Raw genomic sequence first — 19,290 nt, forward strand, 5'->3', positions numbered from 1 at the left:
CTTAAAAGTACAAAGACAGTTATCACAGGGTATGCCATATTTGAGTTTACATTGCATTGGCTTCCAATAAAATCGATGTTTGAGATCAATGGATCAATGGTGTTTCTGTTTGCATGACAGTTCATGCATTTAGTGCATGTACTGTATTGTATGAATGTTACGTTACAGCTGTGCTCATAATTCAAGAGATATAATATCATTTTTTTTCATTATACAGATAATTCAAGGAACACATAACAAGGACAACGAAATAAGCTTGACGATTGCTTGTTTGCACAAATTCCTTCGTCATTTATAGTTATACTTGATCTAAAATGTCTGTTATACATTGATCATATGGATATAGTTTGTTTTTATATTTTTTGACATATTTTAAGAAACTGTAATGTATGTATGTATGTATAAAATGTATATTTTTAACATTTTATAAAATTTCATTTGGAACCTTCAAACCAAGTTCACACTATTTAGCATAAACTTTCAACCCTCACTGCTTTTGAGAACGTGCACATTATAAACTTGAAGTTACCACCAGATATGTTGTGTTATTTTAGGTGTGACGATTTATTGTTAAAGGTACAACCCGTGGCACAAATGTAAACAATGTGGCAACTCACTACCATAACACAGGACAGCTGACGACCTAATATTTTGGACCTTCTGAGCTTCCGTAAAGAGGTTGGGTAGTCACGTGATCACAGATCGCGATAACCAGAGTTCCTAGAACAAAACAAAACAAATGACGGCTGAGCTACGCGCAGTTTTCGTGTCTTTCCACTGCATGTCAGTCGCCTAGAAGCGAAGAAACGCAATTTTAACGAAGTGCACATTACTGCTGAGTTATTGCGGAGAAGTTTCGAGCTCCTGATGTACATGCCATTTAAAGGCAGACGACGCAACGAGCTACATCTGTAGGTTAGCCTAGCCGTGGTAGCGACGTGTCTTCAGTTGTGTAATTGCTTAAGGTTTCGTTTGCCGTTATACAATAGACATGTTAGCTTGCGTCTGCAACGTTTCCCACTGTATTGTTCTGTTAACAACCACCGTCAGTGTTAATTTTGACAAGACTTCCAACAGCTAGCTGCTTATCTGATGGAAAGACCTCGCTAGCAAGAAGTTGTTGTTGTTGTTGTTGTTTGGACTCCAGAAGCCTCCATGTACGAATGAGGACTGTTCATTTCCAGCGTCTTTTTTATCCAATTCACTCAGCTTCATGCGAATGTGACCCGAGAGGTCGGGAAAGCAGGAGCGAATGATGGAGGCTGTGAGACCTAAGAAGACAAAGTCCAAAACCAGTGGGAAATCTCAGGTGGTTAAACTCCGTCACAGTCAGTTCTTTGTCTTTTCCTCTTCATTCTTTTCTCATCCTGGGTAGTTGGAGCTTATTGAACTGTAAAACTGGTCGCTAGAAAGGTTTTAAATAAACAAACTTTGGACATGTCTCTATTTCGTCACAGGGCCACAGGATACAGAAGGTATGGGGAGAAATGATCCAAACCTTGTTTTTGAAAACTTTAGACAAAACCCTGTGGCATACAAACTTAAACTGGAACTTGTAGATCATCAGAACAAAATATTCACATTCAACATCAGTTAACACTTCTGTCCATAGATTGTTTTTGACATCAGTGCTGTAGTCATCAGTTGATTCTCACATGCTCAAAGCAAATTAGTTGAAAGAGCTGAGGATAATTGATTTTAACTTAAGTTGTGTGTTCATGTGGGCTTTCAGTCTGTCAGGAAGCAGAGGCAGGCAGAGGAAGACAAAAGAGCCACCCCTGCCTCAGCTGTCTGTGATGAGGCCTCCAGCTCTGTCTTCACTGATATCCCGCTCAGCCTGCCCTACCAGGACCTGGAGGAGCAGCAGCAGGACCTCACTCAGCCCCCTGAGACCACAGCACAGCCATCAAACACACTGGCTGAGGACCAGCAGACCACCTCTTTACAGACTTTATCCACTTCTGTGTTTACTGACACCTTACAGTCAACACTGACTTTGTCAGCAGAGACGTCACAAGTTACAGTGCCTCCAACACGGCCAAAAACAGAGGGAGAGGATTATAAACAGGTGGATTCTCACAGGCAGGAGCTTAGAGTTGCACTACAGACTGCTGAGCCTGAGCATGAAAAACAGATATGGCCTCAGTCTTGTGTTTCAACCCAGAGTCAGTTTCCAAATGCTCCAAGTGCCCCTGCTCTTTATCCATCTCTCCCTACGCTGGAGGAGGGGCCCATGATGCAGCTCCATGAGGAGGCTGTCAGGAATTGTGGAAGGGGCCCTGCAGTGTTGGCGCTCACTGAGCAGGAATCTTCTCCTCAGAGTCTGCAGCCTGTGGAGTCTGTAGCTGAACTCTCAAGGACCAAACTCTACCCAGAATTACCCAAGACGGATCCAGAGATTCAGGTAATCTCATGCACCATAAGAGAACTTTTGTTTTTCAGTACAGTTGTGTTGTCTTGTTTGCTTAAGAAATGATTGTATGGGGAATGTCAGAGGACACTGGAGGGAGAAGAGGAAAGCCACATAGACAGAAGGAGAATAAGCATACTTTCAAATCCACTGGTCAGCCCCGGGTAGCTTATGTACTTCATTATCAAGGTATTTGGTCAAAAATATTCAGATTTAAAACCAGGGCCTCCTTTTTGTCAGGTTGAGCCACCGTGTCATCAAGGTTGTAGTGATGGTTGTTATCGTATTTCATGATAAGATAGTGATTTTCTTTACACTGACATAGTGAAAGTAAATCTGACTTACATCAACAGAACATGTTATCACATTCTATTGACATTCATTGGATTGTCCCCATAAGGCGTAAACCTTGTATATGTAGTTAGTACTGTAAGTTACTACACACTTGAATAGTGGCACGCTTCATGTTTTCCATCTGCAGGCTTTCTCACTGGAGCAGCTCAGCGTGTGGGAGCCAGGAGGGGGGTTACAGACCTGGTTAGAGGGCGTTGAAGTGTGTGCCACCCAGTTCTGTGCTCTGGCCCGGCAGGAGAGCCACGAACTTACTGAACTGCTGCAGAACTATTGGCGCTGTCGTAGACAATTGACCCAGTCACATGCTGTGTTACATACACAGTCCTCTGACTGCAAGAGCACACAGAACCGTCTGTGGAGCTTCAAAGATGAACAGCTTACACTTCAGGTGTGTGTGTGCGTTATGAATATATTGTTTAGCAAATATTCATGATTCTTAACTGATACACTTTAAGTATGATTTCTTCCTTACAGGGTTTGTGTGCAGACCAGTCTAAAGTGTGTGGGTACCACCGCTTCCAGCAGGCAGAGTTTAGTCAGAGTGTGCTGGCTGAGCTCAGGAGACTGTTTGATGCTCGCGCAGAGCTGCTTCACCAAAAGGTGGCACTACATGCATACACTGCACTGCTGTCACGCCTCCAAGTGGAGTCATATTTGTATCAATTGTTAAAAGGTGAGCCATTTAAGATGCTGTGTACTCTCCTGTGGTGTGGACATATTATTTTCATATGACACATTTAACACACATCACAATGGAAGGAAGGATGGTTAAGTACATGCCAACACATCTGCCATCTCTTATTCACGGTCGTTATCAGATTGCTCTGGGAGTCAAACGCAGCCATGCTCTCTCCAACCCCTGAAAGAAGCCATCAGTGTTCTGTTCAGCTTCACGCGCAGAGTCCTGGATGATGCACAGTTCCAGACAGACATTCATCAATGGCTAGAAAGACTGGTAACATCTCGCATAGTTTACCACTGAAATCTTCCACTGGTACAGATATATTTTAGTTTGGTTTCCTCATTCTGGTTTGCTCTTCAGGTGGCAGTACTGCTGCATGTGGGAGGGTCTGGAGAACACCTGTACCTGCTGTGCCATCTGCTGTGCTGTCCTGCTGGGGTGGGCAAGTGGGCCGCACCCTTTTTACAGGTCAGATACAAGCTCAAGTGATGCATTAGTGCTAGAATTGTAGTACACAGTGAACAAGTTTGTTTTTACCGTCAGATCAAGGTAATGGGGAACACTCATGGAGTGCAGCACTTCATGCACGCTCTGGCCATCCTAATGTCACCTTCTAGGTAAATAAATGAGCTTATACTTTTACTGCTACATTACTCTTTTATACTACAGACATGGTGTGTCATGAGAGTATGGTTTAAAACAGCCTCATGCCTATACTCTTTGACCTCTATGTCCTGGCTCAGACACCGTGCAGAGTTCCTGGGTCATATGAAGCCATGTGAGAGTCACAGCTCATCTTCCTCTGGTCCAGAGTCTGGCAACTGGACACTAGTTGACGAAGGGGGTGAGGAGGTAAGTGTGAGAATTGAGATAAGTTGATTTCAGAGTTAAGGAGGTTTGTTCTGGTAAATATATAGTTTTGTGTTACTTTACTGCTTTTGATGGGAGTGTGATAAACGTCTATATGTTTGTTCAGAAAATATGATATAGTATTGTTTCTGTGTGTGTAGGATGAGGACCCAGAGAGCAGCTGGTTGTTGCTGTGCGAGGAGGACCTGATATCTCTGCTGACTCAGTTCCCGTTCCAACAGATCTATTCACACATGCTGGGGATGAGCAAGCAGGGTGAGTTTGTGTGTGTAATTTAATTTTCTATTCTTATTTTCAACATAGGGCGACAGATGATAAACTCGTACAGTGATACACATTTACTCATTTAATACAGAGCCATTCCTTTCAGTGTCAGAGAACCAAAGTGGACATAAAAGCTGTTCATTTACAGCGGGTAACAGTTTGTATTTTCACTTGTATAATGCTAATTCAAATTTACTGTACATGCTGCCAGAAATTATTCTACCTCTCTTATTTTCCCTTCAATATTAATTCTTTAAGTTGTGCTCATGTGATGAAATGTTCACAGGTCCTGGCTTTTCTTCCAATATTGTTTTACAATTTTGGTAGCTGTAGTAAAAACCATTTTTTGTAACAAATGTGTTATAGTATTTATTATTATTGTTATTTGGCCCCACGTTTGATCAAACCTGACTGATCACTCTTGTTCCTCAATCTTCATTCCAGGTGTGTATGGGCCACTGGCCTATTCCAGTCAGAAGATGATGCGCGTGTTCGCTTTCGCCTCCTCACTGATCGAAGTTCTAGCTCTTGGTCTGCAAACCTACAACAGGGCGCGATACCGACAGCTAGTCAAACGCATAGGACACATCATAAGGTCAGTACGGCACCAGTACTACCTGCTAAGAATACAATCAGTATTCACTCAGTCACTCCGTACGAAGCATTGATTGTTTGTCATTGTCGTTCTCATCATTTCCCTCAGAATGACAGTGTGTTATGTCAGCGACCACTGGGCCCAGTATGTGAGTGTGATTGGTGGGGATGAAACCAGCTCTCATAACCGCTCCCTCTCTTTGGACAAGCTGCAGGTGGAATATGACCACCTCTTCCTCAGAGCTGTGTTATATGTACTCAGAAACAAGAGGTGAGGTCTTATACTTAACAGTTTCCACCTCAAGCTGGAAATCATTTATCTTTTGGGATTTTAAGTTTATTTCTGTCGTCGTCCCTCACAGGTTGGGCATCTGGTTGTTCATGTCTGAGATGCCATATGGGACCGTCTCCAGCTCTATGCTCTGGAGGGTCCTTTACGTTATGCAGTGCGCAGAGACAGCAGGACTGGAGACACTCACTGCAAATAACACACATTCCTGCATTCAGTCTCTCAGAGGTATACACACTTACCCTTTACAAAAGATCAGCGGTCAAACTCACCCCTTTCAGTCTGGAATCACCACTGCGATGTTGTACGATTGCTACAGAACCCAAGCACCAGGAAAGGTTCGAGCTCTGGCTGTGTGAAGTGAACAGCTCCGACGGTATCTCTCTCCTCACCGCACTAGCGCAGATGGCCACGCCCACTCTTCGCTCAGACCCGGCGTTTGTCACCACCATAACTCTGCTTATTTACCAGGTGATACCACTGATACAGTATGCATGACGACCTCACAGTGTGCCACTTCATCTGAATCGTTCCCTTTCCGCTTTTCTTCTCTAGGTTTCCTATGTCAGTGTGTCTACCAGAGAAACTTACTCGAAGGTGGGCCGGGAGTTGTTGGCTGCAATAGCTACAGCCCATCCTTACATTGTGTCTGTGCTGCTGGAGAGACTGAGAGAGACCATACAGGCTGTTGGCATGGTAGGCACTGCTAATTTACTAATCTGCGATGCCCCACAACTTCTAACTGCAGTGAGCTGACTAAATTATTCCAACCAAACAGACTCACAAGGCTTTGATTTTGTCTTTGTGTGCACATGTATGTATGTGTGTGTGTATGTTAGGTGGCACTCTACCTGTGTAAAGAGCTTCCTCTGAGCCTGTGGCTGCCAAACCCAGAGGAGGTTTGTGTGATCGGAGCCTGGCTGCTCCAGCATCCTCTCTCCGCTGTGGAGAACAGGCTGGCCTGTGTTATGTTGGAGGGCTTGAACTGGGGATATACACAGGTGACTCTCTTCCTCTTCCTACGACTCTGTCTCTCTCTGTCTCTCTCTTGCTCTCTACCTCTCTCTCTCTCTCTCTCTCTCTCTCTCTCTCTCTCTCTCTCTCTCTCTCTCTCTCTCTCTCTCTCTCTCTCTCTCTCTCTCTCTCCCTCACTTTGTCTCTCTGTCTGAGAGTGTCATAAGACAATTTTCAGCCGTGTTGACTTTGTCTTCCTGTTGTGACTGAGGCGGTCTCTTCCTGCAGGACGGCTCTTTGGCCTTGCCTTCGTCTCTCCACTGTGAAGTTGCTCTGCTGGTGGCGGAGGCTTATCAGAAATATCTCACTGACAAACCTTACAGTGGCCTCATATCAGAGGGGATCAAACAGGTGACATGTGCATTCGGTTGTTCTCAGGCACATTCCAGTCTGGACTTCTCTCTAAGTTTGTCTCTCTATCTTGCTTCCTTCTTTCAGGTGTCTTATCTTGCCAGTGTCCTTCGTTTGGGTGTGTCCCCCGAAGCTTCCTTTAGTCAGTGGGCATGGCATCTGCTGCTAAGATTGAAGCTCCATGGCAATGCCCAGAGCCCCAAAGGAGCCTGGTGTGCCCCTGCTTTGGCATCTAACCCACCTCCAGAGCTTACACGCACCCCCAGCATGCACTCTGTCCTCAGGGCCGTGAAAGCAGGCATCCCAATTGGATGCTTTCTCTCTGTTGCGATGACAACAGTGGGACATAGGTTTGTTCACAAACACAGCGATGTGCTTGTATTGTGCTTATCTGTGCGTGGAACTTTAATTGATGTCAGTGAATTGTGACTCTTTCCAGTCTGGAGCACTTTTGTACGGATGGTGTCGGGTTATTGAAGAGTCTGATTCAGTCACACCACCTGAGAGCCGCTGTACATCTCTTGGACAACATATTGCCTCCAACCTACCCTCTCAGCTTCTACCTCCTCCATAACGCTCAGTAAGCAAAAACATAATTCATCTACAATGTCAGAAGGGTCAGAAAAACATCTTTGCAGCTATTGGCTCATTTACATTTACGCCCCATCTGTCTGTGTTCATGCCAGGTTTGTAAGTTGTATCCAGTTGTTCCTGCAGTATGACAGTGTGTGTCCTCAAGGTGTGACACAGCAGGTCACTCACCGCGTAGCACCACTCCTCACGGGTGCCACCTATGGAGACAATGTCCGGCTGCTGAACAGCGTCATTCAGGTAAATCCCAAAGTGCTTCCATTATAAACACCAGAACAACAATACCAAACAGGATTGTTGGAAAGCTCTGAGAAACATGACTAACGACTATTATTATGTATAGATTATATGATGTTCTCAGTAGAACTTAGTTTAGAAGGAGACATCTTGGACACAACTTCCTCCAGCTGGGCTAGAGAGAACTTCCTGTTCTGAAACTAGAGTCAGCATCTGTGAATGTGGGTCACCTTCCGTTTCAAACTGGTGTTTTGTCTCCCAGAGCCACCTGGTGGAGAGTTCACAGCCTGGTCGTGTTGGTGTTGAAGCAGTTCTGGAGTTTTGGGTTGGGATTCTGACTCAGCAGAACCTTTGGTACCGGGACAAAACTGTCCTTTTCCTCATGGATCAGATCTGTTGTGCCGCATTCACAAACCACCAGGAGGAGTGTATACAGAAACTACTGTACCAACAGCACAAGGTGTGTACTTCCTCCTATTGTAAGGTTTATAGGTGTAGTTCAAACACAGTATACTGATTCAGTGCAGTGACACATGCTGCAGCTTGATGTTTTTTTCATTTTCATGTGTGATGCAGAATGCCTTAGGATATCATGGTGACCGGGGGCTGCTCTCCTCTCTGGTTGGCTGGATAGCTGGAAATGCTACACCGTCCTTTATAGAGGGCCAATCCCTGAGTGCAGAGGTAAGATGTCCAAAAACAAGAATAAGAGGTGTGAGACACACTGTTGATCACATATTGTTGACGTTCTCTCTCCTGACCCTGGTGGCAGGTTTGGTTTGCCTGGCTGGTGCTGAATATGGAGGGCATGTTTGAGGAGGATTCTCAGCTCAGACGCTGTGTTGAAAATGAGCTCCTGTCAGAACCCAACATCTCTCCAGATCAGGCCTTAAAGGTATACAAATACACACAAAGGAAATCACAGGTGCTCAATTTCACTAAGGTTCCCATTTGGAAAACCAAATAATTGTTTTGCCATAGTTTGGTGGCAGAAGCAGGTTAGTGAATATCCAGTAATCCAGTGAACTGTTGTCTCTGTGTATGTGCCAGAAAGCGCAGCAAAAGCTGAAGTTGCCAGTCGCTCCGTCTCTGCAAAGGCTGCAGGTGTATCGCTGGGCGTGTCAGGCCGTAGCCACTCCCCCTGACCACCCTCTGCTTCCCCTCGTCTGGCAGAAGTTCCTACAGCTCTGCCTCAGACAGCCTGGGCCTGAATATGGGTATGACACACACACACACACACACACACACATACACTACTGTTCCCTAACCATGTGTCTCTGTTACATGAGACATGCCATGCATATGTTTGTGGTTGTTGATCAACAGGCTGGTTGCTGCCGGATGTATTGGCCGAAGGTTCTTTGTGTCTTCATCCCAAGCATCATTGTTTAGAGACTTGAGACAGAGAATACAGGAGGTGTCCGATTTCCATCACGCTGCTAGCCAGGCTCTCAGGGGGGTTCCACCACACAATCCCTCATCAGACCCTAACAGCCCGGGGGACGAAAGCCCCGACAATCCCCGGCCTCCTTACCTCACCTCTCCTCAGCTACACACAGAGCTGGTCAGGTAGGATACTGAAGTTTCTTATTGTTTAGCCCAGATGTAGCAGACTGAAGTGTGTTTACTGGCCCCCTGATCTCAAATGAGCTGCTGTCTATAGGTTGTTTGGTGTATTTGCCATGTGGCTGGATGATGAGAGTCTGCAGAAGCAGGAAGTCTACCTTCCCTCTCTGCCTCCAGAATATGAGCCACACAGATTGGCACAGGTCATGCAGCGGCAGCAGGTGAGTGTGACTTACTGTGACCTCATGCCATGTTTTTCTTGTGATGTGTCTTGATTCTTATCTACTTTTGTCTGTCTGTGTTCATGAGGAAAAATATGGGATAGAGTTATGAAACATTTGTGTACATACTAGTGTTGTCTTATTATATTACAGGAACTGTGGCTGGAGTATGTGGACCAGGAGCGAGTGCTGTATGATCAGAGTGAGGTTCTGGCTCTTTGGGAGAAGGTACAGAGTGAGCCAGCCTTCATCCAGGCCAAAAACCCCGACTTCACTGACTACGCCACCACAAACACTGGTCGGTCGCCAAAAATGCTGTTAATTTGAGTAGATTGGTGAATAAATTACATTTAACAAATATAACCTAGTTGTCTAGCTTGCTCTTCTGCAAGTTCATCCCTGCATGTCAGCATAAAATGTTTCTGTGTAAGTGTTTTTTTTTCACCAGTTTGGTGTTGTATTGACTGATGCTGTGAGCATGTGATCACCCAGTGTCTCTGTGTGCAGCGAGGGAGCGTATCCTGTCCAACCTGCAGAAGCATCCAGTCCCTCGTGCAGCTCCAGAGCTGCAGCAGCAGAGGGCTCCAGTGGCTGAGGTTCCGACTGCCTGCCTCACTGACTCCAAAGCCTCTGCTAAACTGCTGCAGCACGACCTCGGCATCCTGCAGGACCAGGCCAGGTATACAGTACTAATGACATATAAAACTCAACTATATCATCAGATGTCTAGTACTCATATGCATACACAATAACACGCTAATTGTCATTTCTGAAATTCTGTTTGGGCTGGTATCAGGATTGCAGTGACACGGGAAGCCCAGCAGGTGGCAATGGAGCAAGAGCTTCTGGAGAGCCTCCCTCTGCTGTATAGAAATCGACCAGAACAAGTCACCATGACCCTCAAGTGCAAAGGGAAAGGAGGGCAGCCCTGCCAGGGACCTGCAAGCATCACAGTCAAAGTACAGCCACTCAGATTGCAATACCACCTGCATTTTGACATGTCGTTGCTGCTTCGATGCTTTGATTGCCTAATAAATGTCTGTGTTTGTGTGTGTGTTTGTGTGTGCGTGCGTGCGTGCGTGTGTGCGTGTGTGCGTGTGTGTGTCGCAACCTTGTAGTGTGAGTGTGTCCAGAAACAGGAGGCAGTACAAACTCAGATAATGTCACTGCGCAGCGACATCAAGAAGCTACAAGCTGATTCCATGGCTCCTCCTCCTCAGAGCCTGGCCCAAGCCGCTGTTCACACAGAGAACTTTATCACGTCAGTGTAAACAAGTCCTGCCAGCCACACAATGCAAACACATACAGTATAACGGAAGTAGAAGATATTTTTAATTACAATGGTGTGTTGGGACTCATGTATATTGTATTTATGTGCTCAGGGCTCTGGTGAATATTTACAAGGTGCAGAAATCCCCAGTGGTGCAGAATGTTGGCGTGTCAGCTTTCTACCAGGTGGTGTCATTTGTTTGTGAAGACACACTGCGGCATCCCCCGACACGACAGTACCTCTCTTCATGTGTGGAGATACTTGGACAGGTGCCCAAAACTCACACACACATAAACACACACACACCCACACACATGCACAATTCATAGAACTGTGAAATGTGTTGTAGCAGTCCTCCATATTTAGTTTTTCCATACTGCAAGGTCTCGACACTGTATGATGACAACAGTGATAAGCACCAATGGATAGAAGTGAGGTGTCGCAAAAAAACACATGGATTCTGATCCGAACAATATCATGATGGTTGGATTGCCACAGTAAAGTATATATACTGTATATATGGGACCACCATATCAATCAGAAGTGGCCAACAGCTAATGCCAAGCTCACCCTTACCCTGCCTGCTCTGGGGTGCCTCAAGGTGGTGCGTTGACCAGAGAGCGAAAGCATGGTTTCCTCTTTAGTGTATTTCAACAGAATATCATGCGAGACAGCTGCTCGAGGGTTAAATCAAATGAAGAAGAAAGAATAGCAGAAATAATACTTCTGATTAATAATAGATCACTGTTCAGGGGCTTCTCAACACAATCAATGCAGAAGTGCTGATCAGAATTTGTGGATTTCTTTCTCATGAGCTACATTTTAGTCTCTGGTTACACCTGAATTAGCCAGTAGTATACAGTTGTTGTTTTGTTTGTGTAGGTGTTTATTCAGGGAAACACAGAAGAATGTGGCCGAGTCTTGAGGGCCATCCTGGAGCACAGGCGCCTGTGCCCACTCATCTCCCCCTTCTTCACTCCCAATGCTGCACCCAATAAGCTGGTCTTCCTATACCAGGATGTTGTGACGTCCTTACACCTGGACAGTGCCGATGTCATTTTCATGCTGCTTACTAAGGTTAGCCCAGTCACAAATTCAATTCACTTCTTATATTAGAAATGTGATGTACTGCACACACCTGGAGCAGTGGAGTTTCAGTAGCGACTCTGACTCTGATTTCATGTCTTTCTCTAGTTTGATCTGTGCCAGTGGTTGAACGAAGGCCATCCTGTGTTTTCTGAGAGGACCCGTTTGCTGGAGCTGATCCATGGAGCTCTCTGCGTCTGTGGACGAGACCCAGAGCCTGAACTTCTCACACCTTTTCACCTTTTCACCAAACACTGGACCTGGCTTTTACGACACCGTTTCCCTGACCACTACAGTGACTGCTTGCGTCTGCTTATGGCCAGTGAGTGTGTGTCTATTACTTGGCACCGGTTGAAGGCTTAGCATTAATGCTGTCAGGTTTCCTTTAAGTCAGCCTTGGCATACCACAAGGTTTCAGGTTTGTGAATGTGTCTTGCTTTTCTGGTAGCTATTTCTTCCTTTTATGTTAGGGCTGAATGAAAAGTAATTTAAGCCCTACTGAATCTTGAGTGTGTTACACTGAAAAGCAGGGTGTCTTGTTTTATTGTCTTATGCAGAAGAGAGCAGAACCTGCTGCATGTCATCCTGTTCCTTCAGACATTTATCAGTATAAAAGTGCCCCTCATTTCATTCCTCAGACTCTAGAATATCAAAATGACAGAAGAAAGAACCATCAATTAATAATCAAAGATCCCATGAATAAGCAGAGATTGGATTTAGATGTTTGATGTTGAGTTTCTTCATCAAAGATATTTTCAACATCACCAGGTTCCTCCGACCAGTTGCTGAGTCCAGAGTGCTGGAAGGTGACTCTGCGCGTGCTGGGCTGCTCACCGCCATGCCGTAGCACCAAGGGCAACAGTGAACAATCAATGAGTACCACTGACACTACCAGTCATACTGTTGGACCCCCTGTCGCTCCTTACAGATCCCCCATCAACCTCTCTCCTCAGCAGGTTACATAAATCACATATCCAAAGCTGAGTTTTGATCATGAATGCATGCTGCGGTACTGATAGTTGCTTAGAATGTGTAACAGTTTTAACCGTTCTTTTTTGTTGCTAACAGATGGATGAGACGGTGGAATGGCTGAGCGATTACTTCCTACGGAGTCGTCTCAGTAAGATGGACCTACGCAGCTTCGGTCTCTACTCTGCCTGGACACCGTACATTGGTGAGGTCGTGTCGTTCTGGGGCCATTTGGTAAACTGCCTGATCAATGTGCAGCTCAGCAGCTGTGCCAGAGAGTCGGTAGGCAGCAGCAAAGCACTGAAAGGTAATTTCTAACAAACCCTGACACTGGGGACGAGGCGTAGAATGCAGCTTTTTGTTCTCTTTTAGTTATGCCATTATGAAAGCAAAATGCCTTTATGCTCTCACAGCTCTGCAGGACATACACAGTAAGATTGTGAAGCTATTTAAGCCGTGGATCGTGCCGCTGGATACTGATGATGTCAGGTAAGTCCCACGCATATTCCCCTCACTGGCTCTGGAGTGCATTGGAGGAAGACATTTCTCTAGCTAACAGATGTATCATATGTAAAGCAGATGTGTTGTAGCAGTTACAATGCTATTCCAAATCCCCTTTTTCATGCTCAGGATATTGACATAATGCCACCATTATATTATTTCCTTGTGTGAGTGCAAATGTGCCCGAAATTAGTTTAGAATAGACTCGTTTCTTCATGAGATAGAACACTTCTTCTGAAACTGAAGTGTAAAGCATCTGGAGAGTATCAGTGTTATGTTCACGTATTCATTATGTGTGTGTCAGTAACCCCAGGTGTTACCCGTGGCTCGAGACCGATGCGGAGACGGCGGGACGTCTGCTCGGTCTGTACGCTCAACTCACTGACACGCTGCATCAGAAGTTCCGAGGTAGGTTCTCGGCCAATACTGAGTCCGGCTCACGTGGTGTTTTGGTACTGCTGCCAATCTTTGCAGTCCATGTGGTAGAAGTCATTTGTAACTTGTGTGTGTGTGTGTGACAGATCGGCTGCTGCCTGGTCAGCGAGGCGCCCTGTGGCTGTGTATGATGCAGTACTGTGAGAGCTGCACTTCCCCACGTACACCTGAGTACCTACTCTACCTGTACCACACACACCTCCGCAGCCTGCCCTGGAGATACCTACACCCAGACACGCAGCTCATGGAGCAGCTCTTCAATGTAAGACCCTTTTTTTGACCCCTCTGACCTCTGACCCTTCAGATGCCATAGCGTCGTTGTTGAGTCCTTGGTCTTTGACCCGGTTCCTGTCACCAGTCTGACCCGAATAATTATAGCCTGAACATTCTGTCTCTGATCCAGGTTTTGTCCCTAGAGACCCACATGGACGTATACAAGCTTATCAACAGAGTCTGATGACAAATATGGTTATTAATAAATTAGTTCAGCAAAATTAATTCTAAATTTGTACCTCAGGTCATGACTAATAATGCTGAGTCATATTTCTACCCCACATGTTGGACGCTGTTATTTTTGAATCGTTCCTCATCACCCCATGTCCACAGGTGGAGAGAGGAAGTCCCAAGAGCTGCTTCCTGTTTCTCGGAGAGGTGCTGTGTGAGGTCAACTGGGTCAGCGTTCTAAGTGCCCAACTCCAAGCCCCGCCCACTTCTACAGCATACCCAGCCCTGCCCACCGGGGGTGCTCAGAAGGACTCTCACACCATGTTGGTTTATCTGCTGTACATGCTGGTTTTTCTGACCAAAGAGGATCAGCTGCTTAGTCAGCAGGTGAGCCCAGATTTAGTTGTTTTCACATCAGAGTCGCATCACGGCAACGCTTCTCCTTTATACACGCCTTCTTCTTCTTTTACATAACCTTCAGGATTCACCTCTGCTCAGCCTGTTGGTCCAGTCCACATCCCTGCCCTGGAACCAAGTGGACCTGTCCTCATACCAGGGCATTATGGGATATGTCAGCACCCACTACCCGTCCTCCATGCTGCTCAGCACCGATTCTGCACCTCAGCTGCTGCTCAAATCTCTGCGTACTGCTGCTGGGCTCAACCCCTGCCTTCACGCAGCTCCACACAGGGTGAGAGAGAAGGGTTCTTATGTGTGAATACAACTTTTATATGGCACCATAAACATCTGAAGTGAGATCAGTCTTGAAAAGCTGCATCAGGTAGAGTTGGCTTGGAATCAAACCATAACTCAGAATCCAGCGCTGCCACCTCATCAACAACTCCCCCGAGTGAATAAACTCTTTTTCTACATTAGGAGGAGACGCTGAAAGCTGGAACTTATGTGTCCTGGTGTGTCCAGTCCTTGGTGAATCTGGAACAAGGAGGCGGCATCAGCCTCAGCAGCCTGGAGACACAGCTGGAGACGCTCCTGGAGGGCATTGTCACATTCAACCCACCAGGTAGCACATTCATCCTCCATAACATGATCAGCCATTGGTAACAGCAGCTGTGTGTCTATTGTTTGAGCAGCTGTGTTTCCGTCGTTCCCCCTCCTTCTCTTCTGCAGAGACGGGTTCTGAGCAGAGGCACATGGCGTTCTGCAGTCTGTTCAGCGACGCTCTGACTTTGCTGAACAGAGTGGGCGTCTCGGCAGGCGAGGCCCTTGCAGCACACGTCATTGCCTGGCTGGACAGGAAAGGGAGGGGCTTTCCCATCCTGCCTCTTCTCACGGCTTGCTCTGGCTGTCTTGCATCAGTGCGTCACATGACGCGCATCATGGAAGCCTGCATCACAGCTTACTTCAACCATGGTAACCAAACTAATCTGACTTTTTGATACCAATCTGAAGTGTAAACTATCAAAGCATCATATTGTCTTTATATGTATTGTTTGTGTCTTTCTCCCTGTTCAGCGGAAGAAGAGTGTGTTGGTTGGGGTCCGGTGTTGGCATCGCTGCAGGTGCCTGAGCTTACAGCAGATGACTTCCTATCTGAGAGCCAATCAGGAGGCAGCTTCCTCACGCTCTACGCCTTCATCCAGCAGCGCCTGAACACTGAGCACACAGCAGCCAATGAGAGGAGGATATTGGCCCTAATCAACACATGGACCACTCAGGTTTTCCCCAGGTCTGCTCCACCCCCTTCATTATCTGGATGTGTCCTTATGTGCTGCTGCCTTACTTGTTCACATATTACCTACTGTACATGCTGAGTGTTATTTTGTGCGTCCAGTGGTCCAGGTGACGAAGCCAAGCTGTTTCTGTGGTGGCACAAAGCGTTGAAGTTGTCAGTGGAGCAGCTTCAGCCACAGGCAGGCCCGAGCGAAGTGTCAGGGGTCGTGCTGGGTTTGTTGCGATTGCAGACCCGGCTGCTTCAGCTGGGAGAAGAGAGACTAAACTCTGGGCTGCTGGGAGCTATAGGCCTGGGCAAGAAGTCTCCTGTTTCTAACAGGCAAGCTCACGCAAAATATTTATAGATCTTAAAGAATAAAGTGTGAATCGGTTGTTAATGAGTGTCTGCTTCACGTCTGTAGGTTCAGGGTGGTGGTACGCAGTCTTGCAGCATTCCTCTCAGTTCAGGTGCCATCAGAGACTCAGCTTCGTCTCCAACCCGCCAGTGACCTGCAGCTGTCTGCTAAAGCACAGCAAGTACGCAGCAACAACCGCACATACAGACTGTTTTCATATTCTGGTCCCTAATTAGCTCCTAAAAATAACTTGTATTCCTTGTGTTGTTTTGTGGATGCAGGCCTTGGGAATGCTGGAGGCCATGCCCAGCAGTAGGCAGTATGCAGAATTAGAGGAATCCGTGAGTAAGGCGCTGCAGTTCATCCGCTACCCAGGACACTGCCTCAAAGATGGCCCCCGACTGCTGGCCCTGCTCGCCAACATCCTCTACCCCGACCTCAAATACCTCCATATTATCCACTGAGTTTCCAGCAGTGTCTCGGTACAGCTGGCCATCACACCCTGACACTCTGGGGTTTGAGAGGATTTTTTTCCCCCTTTCTTCCCTGCACTTTGCCGTCTGCTCTCACTTTCAAAGCCTTGTTGCTTTTTTTTTAACTTTGCTTGTTGGTTTTTCCGCACAATCCAAGTTTTTTTCTCGATTTGAGGTAATGTTGCACATATTTATTGGTATCTAATGAGTCAGACTTCATGTCAAATGATTTGGAGGACGACGGAGGACGGATGTAATAGGCCTAATCAAGCCTACTGTTGGACATGCCAGGGAGACAGTGGATTAGCCGTACAGGATTTAGTGACTGATGCAACTGCTGGTCGACAAGTGGTGCTAGATTTGAGCTACAGGCTACATTTGGAAGAAAAGTCTGGATCCAAGTACGAAATGGCCATGTTCAGAAGCCAAATATTATTTATCTTGTTTTATTTGTATGTACAGCCAAAAGTGCTTTCCTTGTCTTTGCCAAAGGATGTTATTTTCGCCTGCTTAGATACTTCAAATGACTATCTAGTTGAATTTATCTAGTCTGATTTTATTATGCAGAGAAAGCACAGAAGCGACTGTGTGCCCCAACACTTTGCCTCCACAGAAGAGAAAATTCTCTCTCACATTTGTACCATTTCAGTAATCGTATTTGTGCTGCAGCCTGACGCCTGACGGATGTGACAACTACGTTCATGTCATAAGCATTCCTGTTTGCGAGTCAGTGATCAGAAATGGGTCTGCGCTCTGCTGCTGCTGGAGGAGGAGGGAGTGAGCGGACCAGGCGACACAAAGGAACCCACATTCTCTCCAACAGAGGAAAATAAATCTCTCACTTGCTCACTTGCTGGTATTTGTCGGACATCTCAGTGAGTCGGGACCATATACTAATCTGAACTCCCCAGATAGGTCACACATAATGAGATCCAACTGCTTTAAGAGCTGTAAAGACGCAGTTAGGGAGTTGAAGACATCCAGACAGCGATTACAGCCAGACAATACATTTTGCAGCCCCTGTCCTGTAATCTGTATTCTCTGTGCATAACAGTGCAGATGGTCAACGTGAAATAAAAGCTTCCTTGACTCTGAGGCTCATTACAACAAGCAAACACTGTGTCTGAGTAATTTCGTCGGCGTTCACACCCTGCAGCTCCCAAATGTTCAACTAAAGAGCACATAGATAGAATCAGAGGTGCCTACGCTTAGAATCTTTGAAGCGGGCTTTGTGCTTTTGTAAGCCTCTGTGTGTGTGTGTGTGTGTGTGTGTGTGCGCGTGTGCGCGTGTGTGTGCATGTGTGATTTTTGTACATAAGCTTGCAGCGTCCTCAGCTGACACGTCTGTCTGGGAGAGAGAGTCTTTTCAGGCAACAGTGGTCTCTATGGTTACAGGAGGGGTAGATGTGAGAGAGGAGGTGGGAAGGACGGGGTGTTCTGAGGCTGCGAGAGGGAGCAAGGAGGTGGTAGATGCTTACAGACACTCGTTACTGCCTCCTTGTCACACTCCAAATGGCCTCCGGTGTGTTCTGTTAACCCCTCGCGCGTCACCTCGTGCCATCAGTGTGACTCTGTTCCCTCGTCTCGGCTCAAATGGCGAGAGAACGCGGTGGCAGTTAATAGTGGAGTAACAGTCTGGGATCAAGCGTTACCCTCATTGGATGTTTCCTTTTTAACACCTTCCATGCCCACACACACACGGATACACGTGCTCAACAACCAATTGCTGAGACAGAATTCCTGGCAGACACATCACTGTCTGGCAGATTCCTACATCACCATGGAAACCCAGCATCTGATCAGGAATAGATGTTCCTAGACTTTTTGAGTGTACACTCGGTGTGGATCAGCCCCCACTGGTCATTACTGGCTGTGGGGCTGCAGACACACACACACACAGACGGCACTCAGTCCAGAAACACACCGTCTCCTGTGCTCTGATGTTCAATCGTGCAAAGTACACCGTGTACTACTGCAGCATTGTGACTATTTGAAACCTTGAATCTGATCAGTTATGCAAGAACAGCTCCGACTGTCAGAAGTAAGGAAATGTAGCTCCAGCGGTGGAGGAAGTGTTTTAATGCTTGGCTTGAGTAGAATCACTAGGAGAACAATGGAGAAATACTCCAGTATGAGAAAAAGTCTTGCAAGTATTAACAGTGAAGTGTACTCGAGTATCAAAGTAAAACTATTTGGTAAGAAGCAGCTGTAAATGTGTTGTGAAAAGGAAAATCCACAAAATCAGGCATCATGTCAAGGACTAAGAGGGTTGATTGATAAGATATGAGCCTGTCTAGGTAGGAATTGCAAGAACTATAGTATTTCTGTAGATCTTTTCACACAACTGCAATTAGATAAGATATGCTACAATATTTAGACGTACACAAAGATCTTAGAGGCTGTATGGACTTGCCTGTTCGACCTTGGATGATGACATCATCATAGTTGGACAGAAGTGTGTGAGTTTGTGGCAAGGAGATGATTCTGGAACATTGTCTGCTATTCTGCTTATTATTGTGGACCCCTTTCCTCAAGCTTGTAATGTCAAAAATGTACAATAAATGTAAAAAGTTAAGTCAAGCTACTAGCCCACAACATTTGTCATACACATGTACATGTTAAAAACAGTAAAAACATGTTAA

At 46.1% G+C, this 19,290-nt stretch overlaps 1 protein-coding gene across 3 annotated transcripts; it reads left to right on the top strand.

Moving 5' to 3' along the window:
- Positions 1-694: 694 nt before the first annotated feature.
- epg5 (ectopic P-granules autophagy protein 5 homolog (C. elegans)) lies at positions 695-19,223 on the top strand. Of its 3 annotated transcripts, XM_076150705.1 has the most exons (46): positions 695-1,309; positions 1,458-1,475; positions 1,733-2,404; positions 2,892-3,152; positions 3,239-3,437; positions 3,583-3,719; positions 3,807-3,914; positions 3,990-4,063; positions 4,190-4,298; positions 4,457-4,571; positions 5,025-5,175; positions 5,284-5,445; positions 5,537-5,691; positions 5,783-5,934; positions 6,019-6,159; positions 6,303-6,464; positions 6,706-6,828; positions 6,916-7,178; positions 7,268-7,408; positions 7,515-7,659; positions 7,919-8,116; positions 8,233-8,340; positions 8,429-8,551; positions 8,707-8,873; positions 8,983-9,225; positions 9,320-9,443; positions 9,597-9,741; positions 9,951-10,122; positions 10,240-10,402; positions 10,562-10,704; positions 10,826-10,982; positions 11,596-11,790; positions 11,908-12,121; positions 12,568-12,755; positions 12,868-13,075; positions 13,182-13,257; positions 13,574-13,677; positions 13,791-13,966; positions 14,311-14,535; positions 14,630-14,839; positions 15,025-15,169; positions 15,277-15,519; positions 15,622-15,835; positions 15,941-16,159; positions 16,242-16,356; positions 16,457-19,223. In XM_076150705.1, exons 1-46 carry the CDS (start codon positions 1,253-1,255, stop codon positions 16,637-16,639), a joined length of 7,803 nt encoding a protein of 2,600 aa, XP_076006820.1. In that variant the 5' UTR covers positions 695-1,252; the 3' UTR covers positions 16,640-19,223. The 3 variants fall into 3 exon arrangements, with proteins under 3 accessions (XP_076006820.1, XP_076006821.1, XP_076006822.1); XM_076150706.1 differs by lacking the exon at positions 1,458-1,475; XM_076150707.1 differs by lacking the exons at positions 695-1,309; positions 1,458-1,475; positions 1,733-2,404 and adding an exon at positions 2,519-2,599.
- The last annotated feature ends 67 nt before the right edge of the window (positions 19,224-19,290 follow it).

Source organism: Genypterus blacodes, unplaced genomic scaffold (genome assembly GCF_046128005.1).
Source record: "Genypterus blacodes isolate CSIRO-AG114 ecotype Tasmania unplaced genomic scaffold, CSIRO-AGI_Gbla_v1 ptg000053l_1, whole genome shotgun sequence".
Classification (NCBI taxonomy): Eukaryota; Metazoa; Chordata; class Actinopteri; order Ophidiiformes; family Ophidiidae; genus Genypterus; species Genypterus blacodes.

What these genes read in the sequence shown, in the direction of transcription:
- epg5 (XM_076150705.1), top strand. Translation starts at nt 1,253, where the DNA reads ATGATGGAGGCTGTGAGACCTAAGAAGACAAAGTCCAAAACCAGTGGG. An exon ending in TGAACTGGGGATATACACAG is followed by an intron (nt 6,465 to 6,705) that starts GTGACTCTCTTC and finishes CTCTTCCTGCAG; the next exon opens with GACGGCTCTTTGGCCTTGCC. An exon ending in ATCAGCTGCTTAGTCAGCAG is followed by an intron (nt 14,536 to 14,629) that starts GTGAGCCCAGAT and finishes CATAACCTTCAG; the next exon opens with GATTCACCTCTGCTCAGCCT.